The 21351-nt window shown below is 42.8% G+C and overlaps 1 protein-coding gene across 1 annotated transcript in view; it reads right to left on the bottom strand.

The window, feature by feature from the left end:
* Positions 1-21351, bottom strand: part of LOC139916950 (mediator of RNA polymerase II transcription subunit 13-like) — a 91053-nt gene that overhangs the window by 43306 nt on the left and 26396 nt on the right. The window contains exon 3 of the mRNA XM_078288498.1: positions 910-994. Coding sequence (XP_078144624.1) covers positions 910-994 — 85 coding nt within the window. The remainder of the gene's footprint in view (positions 1-909; positions 995-21351) is intronic.

Below are 21351 nucleotides of genomic sequence, written 5' to 3'. Positions count from 1 at the left end.
ATTAGAAAATGTTATAATTTCACAATATGAAAGAGCGCATGAGCATCACCTGGAATACTAACCACTCCCTGGCCTTTAATAAAAAAAAATATGTGTGACTGATTTTCCTCATCATCCCCCATCATGAATTACAAGCAGTCTCTTGTGAAATTTTGTAAACATACAGTAGATAACTAACATTACTCAGCCAATGTGTCAGGCAGACCAACTCCCATGACAGAAATTCAATAGTTTTGGTTCCTGTGTTGACAGGTAACAACCCCAGTCTGCATGTCTTCAAATCAACCAGCGCAACGGCCGCCACAAAGGACAAAAAATGATCTCCTAATTTGGTAAATAAGTTGTAATCAAACTTGGTGAGGTGTTTCTCAGTGCATGTGGGCGTGGCCTGTAACAGGATAGATTACAGTTCAAGGTGGATGCCTTCCAGTTTTCATGTATGAACTGGAAAGCCTCTGCTGTTTGCAGGTGTGCAGGATTGTTGAAATAATTGTGTCATACAATGAAATGTAAGGAAGGTTAAGGGTGATACATGGATAATCTATAACATGTATAATCATGTATAATCATGAATTATCTATAATACATGTATAATGTATATTAATATAATATAATGACAATGAGATATATTAATCATTGAATTGAATTGAATTGAATTGAACTGAACTGAACTGAATTCAATTCAATTCAATTCAATATCAGGCAAACTATTTTAAGTTAAAAAAACAAAACATATACAGTTAGGTATATGTTTAAATATGTTTAAAGTATTATATTCAATGTAACTATGTCTATATTATGTGATATTATATTATATATTATATGTGATCATTCACTTCCTGACTGCACCTCTCACTGTGCTGCTGATGAAGTGCTATAGATATGGAAGTCTTAGTTTTAAAGTTTTACCTCTCCAGCAGGTTGTGTATGGCCTTGAAGAGGAGGGTCCTGCACTCGTAGGACAGGCCACACTCCCAAAGCCCCTCCTCAGCCACTGAAACACACAAAGAAAAGAAAAGAACAATTATCAAACTGATGAACATAATGCACCCAACACCGCTTCAAACGCACACAAAAGAAACAGTATTATCTCGTTTCTCACTGTAATGTGAGTGGGGCAGCAAAGGGACTCTGATGTTTCACACAGAAACTATTTCCAGCCCACACACACACACACCAGCCTGAAGATAACACACACAACACATGATTCAACGCTACCTGTGCTTAGCGCTAACGTAGAAGCTCACTCTGTCAAAAAAAGCTGCATGTGTTGAGACGAGTAAAGGGGCAGATCACATCACACATCACTCTTATGAAGGAGATTTGCGTGTGCATGCGAGTGTGTGTGTGTGCGTGTGTGTGTGTGTGTGTGTTTGTGTGCAGAGAGTGCCTGGCCGTACAGCTGTCAGGTTGGCTGCAGCAGTAGCCCAGTCAAACCCCATGCAGTTGTCAACCCCAGTTAGCTAGCACTGGGCAGAGATAGAGAGAGAGAGAGAGAAAGAGAGAAGAGAGAGAGAGAGAGAAGAGAGAGAGCTTTATGCCTTATATCTGCGAAGACTACATGTGCTTGTGTGCATGTGTGTCAGGCTTGTGCATATGTAGGTGTTTCAGCTCAACCCTTTCTGCCTGTGAAGAGAGCGGAGAGAAAAGCGGTCAGATCAGCTGCACTTCTCCCCAGATCCTGACATGTCAGCAGCCAGTTTAAACGTGCTGTGTGTGATGTGTTGTGAACAATTCTGCACCCTCCTGATTTCTTTAACCCCTAACCTCACCCCCAGCACCGCACCGCCATCCCCCCCCCGCCCCGCACCCTCCTCCAAAAGAACACACACACACACACACACACACACAAATACAGACACACACAGAGCGCCCAGTTAACAGTGTTGCTCTTTGTTCTTTGCCATATACCTGCAGGGCTGCTGGAAGAACTGGAAGGATTGTGGGTGGGTGTTGTGTTTGCTTATAGGGTGGTGGCAAACAAAACAAGCATCACAGAAATACACAGGGAAAAAAAGGAGTAAGAGAGAGAGAGAGAGAGAGAGAGAGAGAGAGGGAGAACCAGATCGCCTGGGGGATGGGTGGCATAAAACCCAGTAGAGGTTTTCTCTTTCCTTTCCTCCTCTTACTCCTCCTCCTCCATCTCTTCCCTGCATTGTGGGGGGGGGGGGGGAGGGGGGGGGGGGTTGCTTGTGTATTTCTTTCCCCTCCTCTCTTGCTTTGTTGATATTTCCCTCCTGTTTTTCTTTTTTTTTTTTCCTTCTTCACACCGGAGTGAATGAAATTTCCTTACTCGCCAGAATTACCCTGTAACCATGGCAACGCTGGCGGTGAGAACATGGCGCCCCGGCATTCAATTTCAACACTGGTCCCTCCCGCCCCTCACCCTCCTCCTTCTCCTTCTTCCTCTGTTCTATTGCTTCCAACACCCCCACCTCTCTTTTCCTCCCTCCCCTCCCCTCCCTCCCTCATTTACTCCTGCTTCAGGGCTCAGACAGGAAGCTAGCTCCAGCCAGCTATTCTACAGGGGAGAGAGAGAGAGAGAGAGAGAGAGAGAGAGAGAGAGAGAGAGAGAGAGAGAGAGAGAGAGAGAGAGAGGGAGCAGCACCATGAGCAGAATGCCAAGTCTCCACCAAATCCAGCTCATTAGCTCTCTCTTGCTCACTGTCTCTGTCTCTCTCTCTCACTCCAAAATCCCCGCCCCCCCCCCCAATTTTTTCCACTCTGCCAGTCCTCCACAACTCATCTTCATTTACTCCTGGCCAGCACTACAGCAGGTTCCTGACCCCTCTTACCCCAAAACTGAGTCACTGAGTCACTCTTCCTGCCCCCTCACCCTTGCATCCTCCCAATATTTCCATCCAAAATCCACAAAACTGACCCCCGGGTGGATACACTGAACTGGGGGGGCGTCCTGGTGGCTCAGTGGTCTAAGGCGCGTACTATGTAACCGTCACATGGGTTCAAATCCAGCCCAGGACCTTTGTCGCATGTCATCCCTCTCCCTCTCTCTCTCTCAGTCTTTCCTGTCTCTCTCTACTTTGAACTTTCCAATAAAGGCAAAATGTCAAAAAAATAATCTTAAAAAAAAAATAAAAACCTAAACTGATAGCCTTGAATAGTTCTCCTGCTAAATGTTTTCTGCATTCACTATCCTTATTCCTCCATGTGACTTTGTAGCTCCTAAGAGAGCAGGTACCAAGTGATAAGCTTTGAGATTTTACAACTCATATATACTTAGGCGCCAGGTCTCCGGAAAACATGCAAAACGCATTAGGGGCGATTGTTTAGATTGCAGTTGCCGAGGAGCAAGCCCACTGCACCTTATCAGCACAAGGTGTGACAACTCCCTCTTGTAAGCAAACAAGGTCAAACACTCACACATACATGAGTGTGAAATACGATGATCTGAGATATCAAAGTGATGAAATCCTTCCAGGGACCTGTGGGGCTTGTACTTGGAGAAACCACCATGCAGTCAGTAAGTACCATGTTATGACCTCTCACTGCCTGTTAATCAGAGTAGGAATACAGAGGGCCCAGGAGAGAAGACTGATTTACGACTGCAGACAATTAAAATGCACAGCAAAGTGCATTAGACCACGGCAAAGCAAAGTGACATTGTGGCGTCGTAGAACTGGCTGACCAGGTTTCTTAGCTGGTTCTCTGAAAGGTTTTAAGGCACGATGATCCATCATTAATCATTATATTGCTGCCTGAGCCACAGGGAATTGCATCATGCCTTCAGCATCTTAAATGACTTTTCAGGTAGATGACTTCAGCCTCAGTCTCAGTTAGAGTAAGCAGTAATATTTTTAAGTAATAATAATAAAAGTAATAATATTATTTAAGTAATAATTGAATTGCCATTTTTCTTGTATATACTGATAATTGAAAGATGCTAAAATTAGGGCCTAATGTGAACATGAAGACATTTTTGTTTGTTTTATTTTTTTGGTTCCATTCCACATTTTATGGACTCTAATGGAATGGCCCAAAAACTGTGTGTGTTTATGGGCATGCATGGGTACAGTGTGTGTGTGTGTGTGTGTGTGTGTGTGTGTGTGTGTGTGTGTGTGTGTGCGCATCTGGTTATTAAATATGGCAGTGTGAGGAGCATCAACTCAGGTCAGACCTGAGTTATATATGTATGTGTGTTCATGTTTGTGCACGTGTGTGTCTGTGTGAGAAAGAGTCCATATGTGTCCATGCATCCCAAAGTGCTTTTATGCATGTGGAAGTGTCTGCCTGACTTTGCATGTGTATGTGCATGAGTGTTTATAGTGAGGTGGCTTCCGTGCAAACACATGTTTATTTCATATACGTCCCGCCCCCCTTGCCACAATCCTCCTTAACTGCTGCTGCCACCCCAAACACAAACAAGCAGTGATGGAACTGGGTCGCCACTACCACTCCCCTGTTTACCTTCCTCTCTCTCTCCATCCCATCCTCTGTGTCTAACCCTATCCTTCTCTGTCTCTCAGTTTTTCCCTCTCTTTAGCGATCCTTCTCTTTCTCTGTTTCCCTCTCTCTCTCATTTTCTCCACATTTGCACACACTTGCAACTCTTTCTCTCTCGCTCTCTCTCTCTCTCTCCTCTCTATCCTGTCCAGGTTAAAACGATATTGGCCTCACACCACTAGGGGGAGTAACCACTCACCACGACAATACTAACACACACAAAGATGCTATTGATCTGAGCGAGAGAAAGAAGGTGGGAGTTGAGGTGTGACAACACTCCCTCTATCACACTTTGACCCTTGCCCACACATTTCCTTCCTCCTTCTGTCTCTCTCTTGCTCCCTCTTCTTCTTCCCTCTCTCTTCCGCTCTTCTTATTCTTTATCTCTTCTCTCTCTTCTCTCTCTCTGTCTTTCTCTCTCTCATTTGTTCATTTGTCTTGAATCAATAGCGCTGGCAGGCTTGGCGTCCAGTGATGTCTCTGCAGTGAACAGGCAATGAGCTCTCACTGGGCAATGTGTGTGTGTGTGTGTGTGTGTGTGTACAATTCCGTAGAAGCCCCACTGCCACTTTACTAATTACCTGCCCTACTGCATGTCTGAGCAGAGGTTGGTCTATGTATGCTGTGTGTATGTGCACACACACACACACACACTTTGAATGCTTGTCTGCATTTGCGAATGAGAAAGGGAGAGAGAAAAAGAGTGAGAGAAAAGGTTTGACAGACAGATAGAAAGTGAAACAGAGAGAGAGATAGACAGACGAGGGAGAAGGACAAAGACAGAGAGAGAGAGAGAGAGAGAGAGAGAGAGAGGGAGAGAGAGATGCATCTCTTGTGAGGGTGGTCCGTATGGGACCCCTCATTCACTAATGGGCCGACAACACCTTTAGAGCAGATTACCTGGAGGGCTAATGGACCAGCCCACCTTCTGTATGTGTGTGTGTGTGTGTGTATATACGTGTGTGTGTGTGCTGTGTGTGACAATATACACTGCCAGATGTGTAATGGTCTCCCTTCACACACCCATGAGTGGAGTCGATGCTGTGGGAATAACTGCAGAGGTAAAGGCATATGTGTGTGAATGTGTTGGTGTGTACAGGTCGCATCACACTGCACTTTTATGACGCTGTCTTACGGTGAAACTGACAAAACACACCCATAACTGAAAGTGTTAAGTATTAATATGTGTAATTGCATCACAATGTTGGAATGTTAGAAAATACCAATGAGATGCAGATAAATTAAATAAAGGACTCCGAGGAAGAAAATTAAATAATTTACAAATGTGAATAGATGATAATACATGAATAAATTACAAATGCAAATAGAAAGTAATATAAGGTATTTCTCATTGTATTACTAATCAGTTACAAATCATTCAAAGATAATTAGTCACCAATTGTGTACTGTTTGATAAGTAGTTAGCTAAACATTTACAAATAAAAGCTGAAAGCACATAAGTTGTAAAAAAAAAAAGAAAAAATAATTAGTCATCATGATACAAATGATTCTCAAACATTTGTCAATATATGTAAATATTGGCTAATTGTTCAATATCAATTAACTGATAACACACATTAGTCATTGTAAACTATTTTGTTGACTTTTCAACAGTGTGTGTGTGTGTGTGTGTGTGTGTGTGTGTGTGTGTGTCTACCCTCCAACAACCCCCCACCATGGCAGCTTGACTCCAGCACTGCAGTGGTTTGCTAGATAGAGGGCACGGACATACAGTGGATTCCCTGCAGTGGGGCACAGTGGGTACTTTAGGGGTCAACTATCTCTTTTGTCCGCTCTTTCATCCATTCCTCCCTGTATTTTCCCATCTTTCAGCTGGGATCTTACTAATATAACTGTAAAATAAGTAATAATATGAAATTGGCTGTCAAAGTGTGGTCTAGGAGCACCCTGAGGTGCTGGATGAAGTGTCAGGATGTCCCCAAGAAAATTAAATGGGCATTAAGTAATCTATGACATTTATGAACCGCTATCAGCCACCAAGGAATTGTAGCAACCCTGATAGGTCTCTGGCACAATTTTCACAATAGAGATGAGCAAGCTAGCTAATTAAAGTGGAGATCCAATACAAAGGTGAAGAGGTATTATATCATCATGCAACATACTGTCATAATAATTCAGTATTTTGCTTTTTTCGGCTTGAGAACAAAATGTTTTGTGATGCCAGTCGCTCACTCATTGCACCATCCTCCATTGTTGAGCAGTTGAAAATGCAAGGAGGTGGTGGTGGTGGTGGTGTGTATGTGTGTGTGTGTGTGTGTGTTGTTTGTTCCAAAACAGAGTACAGGCCAGAAAGTGAGTTTTGAAAGCCAGAAATCTCAGCACCTGGCAAAGTAATCATTGAGTCATCGGTATTGCACATATATTATTTTCGTTTTGTGCCATGGTACAGTAAAAACTGACTTAATGCACCTTCAATAGAACTAGAATAACTACTAGAAGAACTAGATTAGTTGAATCTTATTTTTAATGTATTTACTGATTGGCACATTGAAACACTATATTGAGACAATGGGTATTCTAACTATAGCTTTCACTCTCTTCCCTGTTATCTCCCCACAATCCTGTCCTCTATTGTATCTCTCGACCCAGTTACATACTCTGTATCAATGGGGAATCCGTCCCACCCAGGACAGGTATTTGTCTGCGACGAGGCAGGACGGTGTGATCGGTCGTAAGCAGCGAACTTCTACCAGGGGTAATTTCCCATATTACGCTGTCATTGTGCTGGCTGTTAATATGGTGATAATATGCTGTATTACCCTGGCGTTGAGCCAGAGTTAACGCAGCTATAGGCCAGCTGAGCTACATAACCCTCTAGCACTTTCCAATAAAAAAAAGGAAAACAGATATACCTAGAGAGCATTCCTGTACAGCAAGGGAAGAAACACATACCTTGCATAGTATTTTTCCCCAATTGAAATCACAGGAAGCAGACTAGTGCTAACACTGAATTGCATTAGCATCATGCTGAGTGTTAATGAGGCTAGAAACACATACTACTGCAGTGTTTACACAGCGCTTCACAATGAAAAGGGGCAGTTTGAGCTCACTGAGTTGCGTTGCAGACAGTTTTTGCGGGAGCTGTCACTCCATATGTACACATGGACCATCAAGGTATTGAAGGGTGCAGTTAACCGGCTAGTGCTGCAACTGGTCTCTTTTTATACCCGTTCTAACTTCAAAGGTATATATTTTTCATTTTTTCAGTCTGTTGACAGTGGAAAAAGCAAAATATACTGTATATGACGTTTGCAAACCAGGCATTTTGATTTTGGTCACTGACAAGTGTGCTCCCTGCTAATGTCTTTTTTTTTTTTCCTGCAAGCCCCTGTCTCTCTATATATATCTACAGTACAGTATGATAAGCCAGCTGTAGCAATGGGTCATGCTGAGAGAAGAGAATCCCATTCAGAGGGAAAGACCTCCTCCTATATGTCCTCTTACTTTCCATACTGTATATTAACAGTAGCTACAACAAGCATGTAATATTGTTGGGGGGCACCGCTGATCCATGGATCAGGACATGGAGGAGTGGAGATTGTTGAGCCTCCCAAGACAGCTGATTGAGAGGGTGACCGAAGCCTTCAGCGTCGCCCTTCCATTAGCTTCCTGGTTTGATGGCAAAGCAGGGAGAGCAACCTGCTTCATGCTCTATACCCGCTCTGACATTCAAGACAATGGATTCAATACCTTCTTCTATGCATAACTTAATAGCAGTCCACAAGCGAATAGCTAACAAGGTATTGCTATGCTAGCGTCAGTTGGCACAAGAACTGGGAGGGACTTACTGAGCCCAAATTTGGCCACAACGCTGCAGCTGGCCTCCCCATTCCTGCTGGGCTTGAGGGAGTCGTGGCTGTGTTTGCGTAGTGCCAGGTGCATCGGTGTCTCGCTGAACTCAGGGACTTCCAAGATTAGCCTCCTTAGTTCTGAGGATCCACTCGTAGGCGGCCCAGTCAGACAAATGTTAGCCATGCTGCCCCCTCCGAAAACCAACACACCTGACTGCATGAATGGGAGGTTACATTCTAACAATGAGGAGAAATCAGGCTCGAGGCCACTCAGGCACCTTCAAAAGCTGGTCAGTGCTCTGTGATTGCTTGGGCTATTTGTATTCTTAGACATGTCAATTACTGACATTCTCACATGGGATGATTTTCCTATAAATATGGAATGTCTACCTGGCCGGAGAGATAGTCTCATCATTCAGACAAACATGTTTACACAGACAAAAATGTTTACACTGTAAATTTTCATTTTGCACCCAATCAAATAGAGGGCCACATGGTTAGGGTTTTGTAAAAGTGTATGTAAAAGTTTAAGCATCATCAGGGAAAGCATCATTAAGCAGAAAACCACCACCTCTACCTGCACCGCTGGCCATAGGACAGTTATACACCATTTCTCTAGCTCTCGAGTGAAATCATTTCAGGAACTTTTCGGTGACACCTGTCCACCCAACAAAACAGGCTCTACACCCATGCCTCTACACACCGCCACCACCACTCTCTCTCTGTCTGCCTTTCTCTTCGCAGAATTCAGATGAGAGTTCATAAGCGAGGTGATTCCCTGTGGGCTTTTGGATGTAAATGGATTACAACCTTTTGCAAAAAAAATAAAAATGTTACAAGGTGTGGCTGCCTCAGAACTGCTGGGATCCACACTGTGAACCTTTTCTGTCTCTGTCTCGCCCCGTATAATGCTTAAAGAAATCTGGAATGTCCTGTCACTCTTTGAGAAAAAATGGCTTAGCAGGTACCAAAAAGATGATGTCAAAGGAAGTTAGATGGGAAGATGAAAGAAAGGACCCCATGGACAAGAAATGCCAGGGTCTTCCCATCTCAATTCACCTCTACCCACCCACCCATGGACATACACACACACACTCACGAGTACATACATGTACGTATCTGCAAACAACTTAAATGCACACAGAGAGACACATGGCAGGCACTGAGACCCAGAGAGCCCAGAGAGATGGACAGAACCAGGAGCAGGAGTGACAGCGAGGAGGAGGAGGAGGCAAAGAGAGTGAAGGGATGAGGGGGAAATCTGGAATCAATTAGGTGAATGAGTTGGAGTACTTGCATAGTTGTGGGGGTGAGTCAGGCAGAGAGGCAGCAGAGGGTACCAGGGTGTGGGTGTGTGTGTGTGCATGTGTGCCATGAGTGTGTGTGCATATATAAACACACATACACAAATGCATCATGCCTGCACATGGGCATAAGTACACGGTGTCAAGTCTATCTATCAATGCGAGTATTCCATAAACCATCTATCTCCTAGTTTCTGGTCGCTTCTTTCCCCCCACAGCACCACTTTGGACTGGGGGAGTCATGTTGCAGCCAGACGAGCCCCACCCCTCCTGAGCTGAGGTCAAAGCGGGGGGCAAGAACGGGTGGCTGGCACCCACCCAGGCCATGTCAACACAGCAAGCCTGGAGCTTGGCCCCCGATGGCTGCTTTACCTCTCACTGCTCCCTCCACAGCTCCCCCTGCACTCCTCAGCACACCAACTTTGCAGCACTGTGTTTCCTGTTGTTGGCTCTGATGATGGGGGAATTTGACTTGAGAAAAAAAAAAAAAAAAGCACCAACAGGAACTTTGTGAGCAGATGTAGTAGAATATTGGCTTCCATCTCACCCTGCGTGCAGCTATGGTTTGCAGAACAAATTTGCAATTGCAGACATAGCAATATGGCACAAAACGTACCACATCATAATTTACAGATCACCTTTCCGATTATATAAAGTCTGGGCATCCCCCTGCACCAGACCTATGTAAAAAATACTTCAATGAATTAATTAAGGCGTAACTGATTTGTCTTGGCAGATACTTAAACATCCTAAAACGAGGCACACAAGATTCTTACAAAATAAGATAAATTAAGCTCTCCTTATGTTTTTAGGTACTCAAAATGTATTAAACTGTAATTTGCCTTAGTCTGATCTAGATTATACCCTGTCCTGATCAAGCTACATGGTAAATCAAACAGATACCAGACAACACCAAAATCTACCAGCCTGACATAAGGAGGCATATTTCATGACCTTCAGAACCAGCAGGACTGGAGCTGGCAGTGTTGCCAGATCTTCCCATTATTTACTAGCTTTTGTGAGCAGCCCCAGACAGTTGATTCTTCTAATGAGTGTGTTTAATTGCTCTATTGTACACCACACCGCATTGCAAAACTATTGCAGAAAATGAGCTATATAAATAACTTTTTATTAACAAATGAGTGCTAATGCTGTTTTATTCAGACGGGTGTCTGCGGGCGCTGCCACAACTATTGTCACACAGCATGTCACACTGCTGCCAATGATGACCTGGTGTGAATACTTAGAGCCTAGGGCAGCTCTCCCGGCATGCAGGAGGCATACTGATGAGAGGAGGGAGAGAGGGGAAGAAGAGAGAAACACCGAAAGAAAGAGAGACATAAAGTAAAGACGAGACTAAAGAAGGGGAGCAGCGGCAGTGTGTGTGTGTGTGTGTGTGTGTGCGTGTGTTTATAGAAGAACAAGAGCAAGTTTAGCAAAAGTTAGACAGTATAAACAGACAGAAAGAGAAAGAGAGCTATAAAGTGCCTCTGTGTAATTCTCTGAGGAGTGAGCCACTCCACGTGTGAAGAGGGATCTATTTCACAGGCATAGCTGTACATTTTACACACTCAGGGGGGGGGGCAATCATTACACAGCAGAAAAAAAAAAGACCATGGACATGCATGAAACAAGGAGGAAAGTGAATAATTCAAAACAACAAGAAGGAATCAGTCAATGCACAACTGCACCACCATGCTAACACTAGAAATCAACAAGAAATGCAGTATATAACATTATAGGTCTATGATCAATTACACTTTGTGGTATTACTCTTTTTATTGAAAAAAATCCTGTCTGTCTGCTCATCTTCACTATATTTCTCCATCAATCTATTTCCATAGCAAAGCAGCATCTTTTATTTTTTATCATGGTATCAATGCAAACCACTCTAAGCTCTCTAATTTATCAGTCCAGCACTGATTTGGCCTGATACTGTGTATGATTCCAGGCATGTCATTACCAGCATGTTTACAGTGTGAATTTATAATTTAGAAGATATATTCACTGTATTCATGCAGAGTCACTGGTGTAATGGAGCGACTGCAGAGGATCTAGTTGGGCCTATTATACAAACAACAGCAACAAAATGAGATTACGCTCTACTGCAACCTCCTATAAATACAAGTGTGCATGTGTGTGTGTGTGTGTGTTTAGGTGTGTAGGCGAGTGTAAGTGTAGGGGAAGGAGATAGGGAGACATTTAAGAGTGCATGTAAGGACATAGTTTGTGTGAGAGAGAAAGAGGAAAAGAAATCAGAGACGAGGGAAGGAGAGAGGTCTGCGTGAAAAACAAAAACATGGGATGAATGTCATGACAGGAGAGGTAGAGAGATAACAGAGAGGGATTCATGTGATGCAGAGTGAAAGAATAACTAGTTGTGTGTGCGTGTGTGTGTGTATATGTGTGTATGTGTGTGCTTTTGTGTGTTGGACTCTTGCCATCCCTGACAATCAAAAAAAGAGCCAACTGTGTAAAGAAAAGCCAACGGAGTTATCCAACACCCTTACATAATTTGACAGTCACTTGCCTCCTCTGCCCCAACACACACACACACACACAAACACATACAACACACAAATCTTCTGATGTTTTGGATGCGGAGGATGGATGGATGCTAAGTGCTAAGTGCTGAGTGTTTTCCCATAAGTCAATGGGAAATAAATGAATGGGATTGAATGGCTAAACTCTTTTCACACATTGTCATGAAAACACATCTAGTTTCTGTGGTCTCATGTATCACAACTGGTCCCCAGAGGAATTCAGCATGGAATTAAAAGCAAATAGAAGCAAAATAGAAAAGTAAAAAGACAGTAGGAATGAGATATCCACCGTTTGAGAAACTCAGAACTGTGACTGGTTAGAAAATAAGTCACTATGGAATATAATTAAAGTTACTAGCTATTTTCGTAACATTACTTACGAAACGGCAACATTGAAGAGAATGTAATCATCAGATTTTTTTTAAATATTGAGCAATGAACAAGTGGAATATCTTTTTCCCCCAAATGGATGTATATTTTTTTTTAGAATGAAGAATTCAGTTGCATATGGCTGCTGATGTCTTATGTCACTGCTCACTGCCAGCTGTGTTGCAACTGGATCAGGGTGGGAAAATAAAGCTCGGCTGCACGTGGAGCCATGGGGTCTCTGACCTATTAGCTGGTGACCAATAGCAGGTCAAACACAGTGCTGCAGGAAAACCTGCTGCCTGTGGTCATTTTTTGTATGTTATTCTTTGTCACTGTCTAGTTTTGCCCCTCAGAAATTAATACTGTTTGTCTGAGCAGGCAATACTCCGTTTATTTCCGTTCACATTTCCGTTGGAATGTGGCGAGGAGACGCATCGCATTTACACTTTGTTATTAATTGGCCAAATGTGTCTGAGCACATCCAGAGGTGGTTTGGGTGATCTTCAGCGTGTCTCTCTTGGGTCTATTTACATCTGAATTTTATGCATTTTTGCTCTATCTGAATACAGTCTGATCACCCAGAATGTATGTTAATGTCAGATGTGAAGGGGCTTTAACTGCCTGGTTAGGAAGAGATTATATAACACACTGAATGCAGAGGGGAGAGGAGAGGAGAGGAGAGGAGAGGAGAGAACAGAAGAGACAAGCAGAGGGAACTTGCGATCCCCACCTTCTTCTTTACCTATCCAAGGAAACTGCTACATAAGAATAACGACTAGGCAGCCAATTAACCACATGGCTGAGGCTCAAGCTTAAAATAGTTGAGGTGGAGCGTACAACATACAGTAGAACAGAGCAACGCAGAACAGCCACCTTCCTTTAGATGCTGACTGACGAAGACAAAATCAGCCCAGCGTTCTCCGGTACATTCCATTTTTAGTGACACACACACAAATACTTACAAGACAAAAGGATGTAATCTAAAGGCTCTAATAGCACTCAATCAAAGTCCTATAATGCTATTGGACATGAAATAACAAGTCTAGGGAATAAGAACTAAAACACACTCCTCCTCCTCTCTTCTTCTCACTTCAAGCTTTGATAACTTGTCTCTTCTCCTTCTAACCAACTTTGGCATCAACTTGACCCTGAAGTCTGCCCATGCCTGTTCATACTGGGAAGCAATCAAAGTAATTAAAAAAAGGTGTGACTTCGGGCTCAAACATTTTATCACTGCCAGTGCATCTAAAGGGCCTGCGTTCAATTCACAGCAAAGCACCACAAAAAAGGGAGGTATTGATAAACAGATCAAGTCAAAAACACTGTTTGACTGGTCGTTCCAGAGGAAGTGTTTGTGAAGTAGGAGAGTGAATGCAACTAAAGTGGCTTTATTGTCTGGAACACCGTCTCAAGTACATGATGTCTTTTCAGACCCTTGAGATGTTCAGTGTTGTTCAGGTAGAGTGAAGCGATGCTTCCTTTGATGCCTATTCATTTAGCATGTAGCTGTCGGAGTAGCTGAAGAGTCAGGCACTTGTCCAAAGGTGCTGCTGGGACATGCACAGGCCAAGTGCCGGTGTTCAGTATAAATGACAGTTAAATAAACTAGTTTAGCCTTTTGATTTATAAGTTAACTGCTTTCACACCACACCAGCACAAGGCCTGTGATCTCCAGAACCGTGTAAAAGTCAAAGATTTTAATGTAAATGTTGTCCATTAATACTGTGTAAATATTATATCCCTGTACGTAAGCTCCAGAGAAAAAACAATTAATATTCATGATGAAATTATCTGGCTTGCTGGAGCACAGCAAATAAAGTTTGTATTTTACCTGGTGAATATGAAAATGTCAGCACAAACAATGTAAAATAAAACCTAAATAACAGAACAGATGAAAAATATAAGGGAGCGATATCATAAATCATTTGTGCATTTGCCAAAGTGCTGAAGCTAGTGGTGTGAAAAGGCCCATTTTTATGGTGCTGACCCCCATGTTAAGCCGCAGTCACTTGAGCAGCTCATTAGAAGTGAATGGGCCTTGAGGTGGGAGGCAGGGCAGCCATTGAGAGGCTTAGTGGGACTCCACAGGGCTTCCTAGCTGCCACTAGAGGGGAGAGGAGAGAGACAGAGAGAGAGAGACAGACAGAAAAAGAGAGTGAGAGAGAGAGAGAGAGAGCAAGGGAGATCACCAGACAGAGAGGAAGCTGACTTACAGAGAGCCCTCTCTTAGGAAGAGATAGATGGAGAGCTTTCCTCTCTTGCCAGCCAGGCCAAACTGCCTCATTCTCATCGCAGCCTGGGGTTTCTAGATGTGTCGGTCTCTAGTCTGGACCAGAGAACGCTCATAGTGTCTCGCATAGCCACACCTCCGCCTCAAACAACGGAGGTCCGGAGAAATTTAAACACAGTAGTTGGTTAGAAAAGGGCGGTGACACTGTCTTCCTAATTAGTGCTGAAACAATTAGTCAATTCATCAATGATCGATCAACAGAAAATTAATCGATTATAATTTGATAATTGATTAATCATCATTTATCAAGTAAAAAGATTTGCTGGTTACAGCTTCACAAATGCTAAGATTTGCTTGCTTTTATCATTATAAAATGAATACTTGGGTTTTTTTTTTTTGCCTCTGGTCAAACTAAGTAAGCAAGTTTAAGACATCATTTTGGGCTCTGGTGGTAACTTGCGATGATGATGATGTTTTAAAGCTGCACTAAGGGATTTTCCGACCACTAGAGGGTGACAGAAACCGCAACACATTTGTAAATAAACCACAGCAAAGCTGCTGGACTACGGAAGCCCCAAAGGACAAACCTCACAAAAGACCGTGCATAAAGGCTAATAGCTAAGCTAAACCTATGAGCTAAACGTACCTACAGAGAAGTGTCGCCGGTTACCAGTCTCACTTTGCCAGATTTTCCTCCCACTGAAGGTTACATGTCCCACAATGACAAGTGAAGAGGTAGGTAGCAAGTTTACTAGTTTAAATAGTTTACTCGCTTGCTTCATCGATTCCACCATTACTGTATTTCTTTCAGGAATGGGAGGGGGAGAGGGCCGCTTTCAAACAGCGAGGGAGGAGACAAGCTAGTTTTAAAAAAAATGAAAAGCTCCTGAATGGACCGGGAGGAGCTTTGAGTCGGTCCGGGTTTTGACAACAAGCTTTAGAAAAGAGGTGAAAACAGCAACACAGCTGGCTGCTGTGTGGATATTGGTTTATATCATTATGTCTCACGGAAATCTCCACATAGCACACATTAGTTTCAGGATTGGTCATAGGGTCTGAAATCACTTATTGCAGGTTTAACATTTTATAGACTAAATTATTAATAGAAAAAAACAATCAATAGATCAATCAATAATTATATATTATATATAATCAATAATAGTTAGTTGCAGTCCTAATCATAATTCAACCCAGTCAAATGTCGCTAGCATGGCACTGGTGCGGACTAGTTTACTGTCATAGGAACAAAATTTCTTTTAAATCCAATATTTTCATCCATTTTAATGTTGATTATGTTAATTTACTCAAAGAGTTTGTATATTAACTAGAATTTAAGCAGTAGCTACCAAAGTAGCTTAACTACTAGATTAACGAGGCAAATTTGTACCCAGGCAGAAAAACCAGAAGTGCCGTTTCCGGGGGCTTGTGCAAGAATCCCATTTTAAACTCAGAGTCAATATGCTGCCTTTGGCTCAGCCAGGTCTCGTCATCCCGTGCTTTCTGACAAGAATTTCTCCAGAACTTCATTGTTTGAGCCAGAGGAGAGGCTACGCAAGATTAGGGATAAACAGATACAGATGATCAAACAACAGCCAAAAAGGAGGAGGTGCTTCAATGACATCACCAATCAAAAGGAAACTCTCCAGTCCAATGAGCCATCACACATCAATGTGGTTAGATCAATAGATATAGACGATCAAAAAGAAAAGAAAAGAAATCACCAATGGACAGGAAATTCTCTCCTGAAGCCGCCGAGCCATCACTCATGTCAATGCAACTTTGGAATCAATAGAAATAGAAAATCAAAAAACAGCCAATCAGGAAAGAGGGAGAGGCTTAAATGACAACCAATCAATACCAATCAACCAATCTCACTCCCAAGTCCGCAGCTAAAAATTAACAGACAGACAGGTGCATCAATACAAATGTTGCAGCTCTGCCTGATTTAAGCAGTTGTTTAGAGAGAGGTGCCAATCAAAGCCATTAGATGTGTTATTGGAGCTGATCTCAAACTGGTTATACAAGTGGATAGCTGGCAATGCAAAAGAATCAGTAACTTATAACAAGTAGGTATGAAGGAATATTGGATAAACCAAATGATTTCAGCCAGGTTCATTTTTAATGTATCCGTATTCTGACCTAAAGCACAGTCCATTACTGCTTTAAATATATTTAAGAGCGTGACTCAACACGCACTCACTAGACAGCAGAGGCTAAGTGATAAAGTGTGTGTGTGGGATTTCAGTATCCACAGCTATGAAATTATATAATTTACATAATTGCTGATTTATTTGCAAACAGCTGTAGTTCATATAAGGGAATAGCTGGCTATTGTGGAAACACTGATTGTGCGGTTATTGCAAAAACATCACCATTCCTACGCTGGCGATAAAAGCGCCAGGGGAAAAAATCAATTGAGCCGTTGTAGTCACTTGATGCAGGCTGGGAGGCCTCGCAAGCTGGAGATATCAAAGGCAGCTGGCTTGTCTTCAAAAAGCAGGATGGAAGGAGACAACGATGGTATTCATCCCATTCTACCCTTGATCATTTCATTTTAAAATTTATATACATATATATATATATATATAGCTGGAGAATCATTCTTGCTGTAAAACAAATCTGGCATATTTGCAGTGTATACTCATGTCCTGTAACAAACTGAACCTAATCTTAAAGACAGACTGAAATAAGATTTAGATGAGCATTATTCTTGTTTACAACATGGGTATGCAGATAACACATGTACAGTATGTTCTATTTTCTGAGTACACATCAAAGTAATCTTTCGGTTAATTATTAGATCTTCTCCATTCAGCAACCCTTATTTTGATATAGGGTGTTCAATTCACATCAAATTTTCATGTCAAGAACACAGCAGTGATTTGATTTGCCTTGCACTTTCACTGCTGACAGCTAGATTCAGAAGATGCTGTGTAACATTACACCGTGACATACATGGATACATATTCCAAACCTGCATTACCAAATGAGAGACATTTATTTCAGCATATCTAGAGTGCTATTTTTTTCTCTTACATAACCATTCTATGATCACAGGATATTTTCGGGGCGCTATGGTCTGACCCACACACTTACTATTGGCAGCTTGTAATTTTTGCGATCCAAACTTATTCTGTTGTAAGTCGCTGTGGTTAAGAGTGTCAGCTAGATACCTAAAATGTAAAATATGTTGATGAATTGAGTGTGAAACTTGGAATATTGGAAGAATCCATCATAGCATAATTGTCGATCACCTTGAACACTTTTCCTGCTTTTCATCATGAGACATGAGCAGTATCGGCACAAACAAATAATCTATATGTCTAACTCAAGCATTCATCTTCCATGCATGTAAACATAGTCTTAGTTCCTTAATAAAGATTTCAAAGGTAGAGTCTAATGTCTCCAGTGACTGCCGCTTTGTTATGTTTATCGAGCTCCCAAACCAACCCACGATGAGGCTGTTACAATACAAAATTCAAAAAACTACTGAAACTTTTAAACATTGAGAAGCACATTCCATTTTGTTAACTTAAATTAAACATGGAAACACGCAAGACTTGCAGCTTCTTAACACTTGCATCTTCCTTTTGACTTTAGAAGGAGCTGTAGAGAGACAAAACGCCAGGGGGAAAATGCATATACATTAACATTACGCTCCTGGTGGGTCAGATTACAGTCGGGGGTTTTCTAGAAGCGGGTATTCTAGATTGGTAATTTCCCCCAGACGCAGAGTAGAGATTGAGAAAACAGAACTACAAAGTACATGCATGTAAACACACTCCTCCCATGTCACACTTGTGCCGTCTCTCTCTCTCTCGCTCCGTCTCTCTCTTCCCCTCCCTTCTTCATGCCTCCCTCCACCCTCTCTCTCGCCCCACCCCTCCACTCTGCTTCCCACTTTTCCACTGTTGCCCCCTCCCATACTTGTAGATTTCTCAAACTCTCTATAATTCCTTCTCAACCTCTCTTCTTTCTCTGTCCATTTCTTTCACTCTCTCTCTCTCTCTCTCTCACACACACACACACACACACACACACAAAGCTCTCATTCTTTCAGTTTGTGGCTTTTCTTTCAAAACTGAAAGCTTGCGAAGGGAAAACGTACTCTCCCCCCTCTGTGCAGCTGGGAAACTTCACCCCTACCACCTCATCACACACTCACACACATACATGCACACACACACCCACACACACACACACACACACACACACACACACACAGACACGGTACTGGGTCAGGGGGTCACAGGCCACGCCCTCACAGCCCACAAGGGGAGGAGAGAAGAAGAAGAGGAGGGGAGGAAATCAGAGATTCTCGGTCCTTCCCCACAAATTTACAGACAAGTAAACATGACTGAGGCAATTTTTTCCTCAGCTCTCTGCCTGCTCCTTCATTCCCTATTTCCAAGTTCAATCCGCTCACACTCACTTCTCTCTCACTACCTCTCTCTTTTTGTCTGCCCCTGTCTCTCTCAAGGCAAATTCATGGAAAAATACTCATTTTCTTTTTTTCAACACACTCTTTGGGATGTGAATTTGCAAGTAATTTATAAGATGCGTGACTTGGGAAAACAGACATTTGTCCAGCCTCTGGGAAACAGACATACTCAAGAGCAGAATTATCTTTCCTCCCAGACTTGCAAAGATGTAAATGGGAGGTGTGAAGCGACCAATCTCCAAAAACAATCTACGCTGTTTTTGCCAGGAGGAAGGCAAACAAGTCACAAAAAAAACAGTGTGCAGCGCGCCACACCAATAGAATATCTAACTGCCCAAACAGACATGGCAGATGTTCTTTTCCCCCAAACGAACCACTTCTTTTTGAAGCATGAATTCCCGTCACACACTCTCTCTTCCCCTCCCCTCTCTTTCTCCCTCTCTCTTACTACATCTATCTCTCCCTTGTTCTTCCCCTCCCTCTCCTCCCACTCTTCCCGCCCCTCCTCCCCTGCTTTTCTTGCTCAGTGCGTTTTTTTGCTATCATGGAATCGGCGCTTTCCACATGTGACTCACTTTTTCACCAGCCGAGGCCAGACAGGAAAAAGACAGACTCTTCTATCTTCTCTCTCTCTCTCTCTCTCTCTCTCTCTCTCTGCCTGACTCTGTGTGTCTCTCTCAATTGGTGAAGCAGCATTCCTTCAGGGGGCTCTCATAACCTCCGCAGGTTTTCCTCTTTCTACACGGCTGCTCCCTATTGTGACACATGTCAGCCAACGACCTAGTTCCCAATTCAGGCAAGAATTGTGAGGCTAATTATTCATTCCCTCTGTTTGAGTTTTGCTTGCGAGAGCTGTTCCTAAGTCAAACCCTCAAGGAATAAAGAGAAGGAGTAGGCCCTGATTGGCAACCTCACACCCCCACCCTTTATTTGCCAAAGAACTGAGGGTGCTCACAGTCACTTGCCACCCTAACATCACAGAGAGCAACCTCAGAAACAAGGGAGGAGAGAAAAAATAAAGCACAACAAAGCCTGAAAAGAGGAGGAGTAGTAGGAGGAGGAGGAGGGGGAGGGAGGGGATGAAGGGAGGGCTGGAAGAGGCGAGCGTCAGAGGAAAGAACGAATGCCAAGTAAAACTTGTTGACACAGAAAAGGGGCTTGGGAGCGATTCTAGATCAGGGCCGGCTTTTTATTAAAATCAGATTAGCAGAGGCAGCTCTTCCACCATTTCTCTATTACGAACGCGTCATCAAAGCTCAGAGGATTCAATAAAGGTTAAAACCCGAGTCATGCTTTTTTTTTGTCTTTCTCACTTTTTATTTCATTTTCATCAATAAAGGGATACGTTTCAGTGCTCAACCCCGTACAGTCGTTTCATTGCAGCTAGAGCAGTGAAAAAAGGCCAGTCGGGATGAATATGTGCCAGTTGCTGGTTTAAACAGCGAATATTTCTCTTAGAAATGACCCCATGAAAATACCTTTCCACATTCACAGAGGTGTCACTCTGTTTCATTTGTACTTCACTCCTCCACAGCACTTTCTACTTTTACTCACTTCCTCGCTGCTTTATTTGACCCTCATTGGCCCATGTGGCCCTTATCTTGATAATCTTTCCCGTTTTTCATCCAATTCCCATTCCCCTTTTCATGACTACAAGTCATAATGTTAAAAGGCTTTCCTGCAAAACCTTTGTGGGAAGAAATAACCTCTTTCACCCACATTATCAGGTCAGAAACAGGACATCCTGCCTGAACACAGACACCTATCCAGACTGACTGGCTCACTGTGTTTATACACCCTTCAAATCCCACCTCGGCTGTGCATGCTGCTCACACAGCCAGTGGAGTGCTGAGCTGTATAGTAAGACTGTAAGGCAAGCAGAAAAAGCTGTTTCCTCTCTACACCATACTGGTAGCATCACATGGATTGGTTGTCTAACATAATCAATAGCCAGTAGGCAGGCAACCTGTGGCTGAAAAGAGGCCAGCTTTTTCCTTACTTGATTCCCTTGTTCGCTAATTGATTTTCTAATGGGATATATGTAGGGCATTATAAATGATAGTGATATTACTGGGGGTGGGGGTGGGGAATAGAGACGGAAAAAGAATGAGGAAAAAAATGTCAGAAAGATAAGGTATGGAGAGAGCCAAGGAGAAGGAGAGATTATAAAACAATTCCTCTTGTCCTACTG

This window comes from Centroberyx gerrardi, chromosome 2 (genome assembly GCF_048128805.1).
Source record: "Centroberyx gerrardi isolate f3 chromosome 2, fCenGer3.hap1.cur.20231027, whole genome shotgun sequence".
Classification (NCBI taxonomy): domain Eukaryota; kingdom Metazoa; phylum Chordata; class Actinopteri; order Beryciformes; family Berycidae; genus Centroberyx; species Centroberyx gerrardi.
Note: the sequence above shows the minus strand (reverse complement) of the source record. Positions and strands in the feature narration are given on the sequence as shown.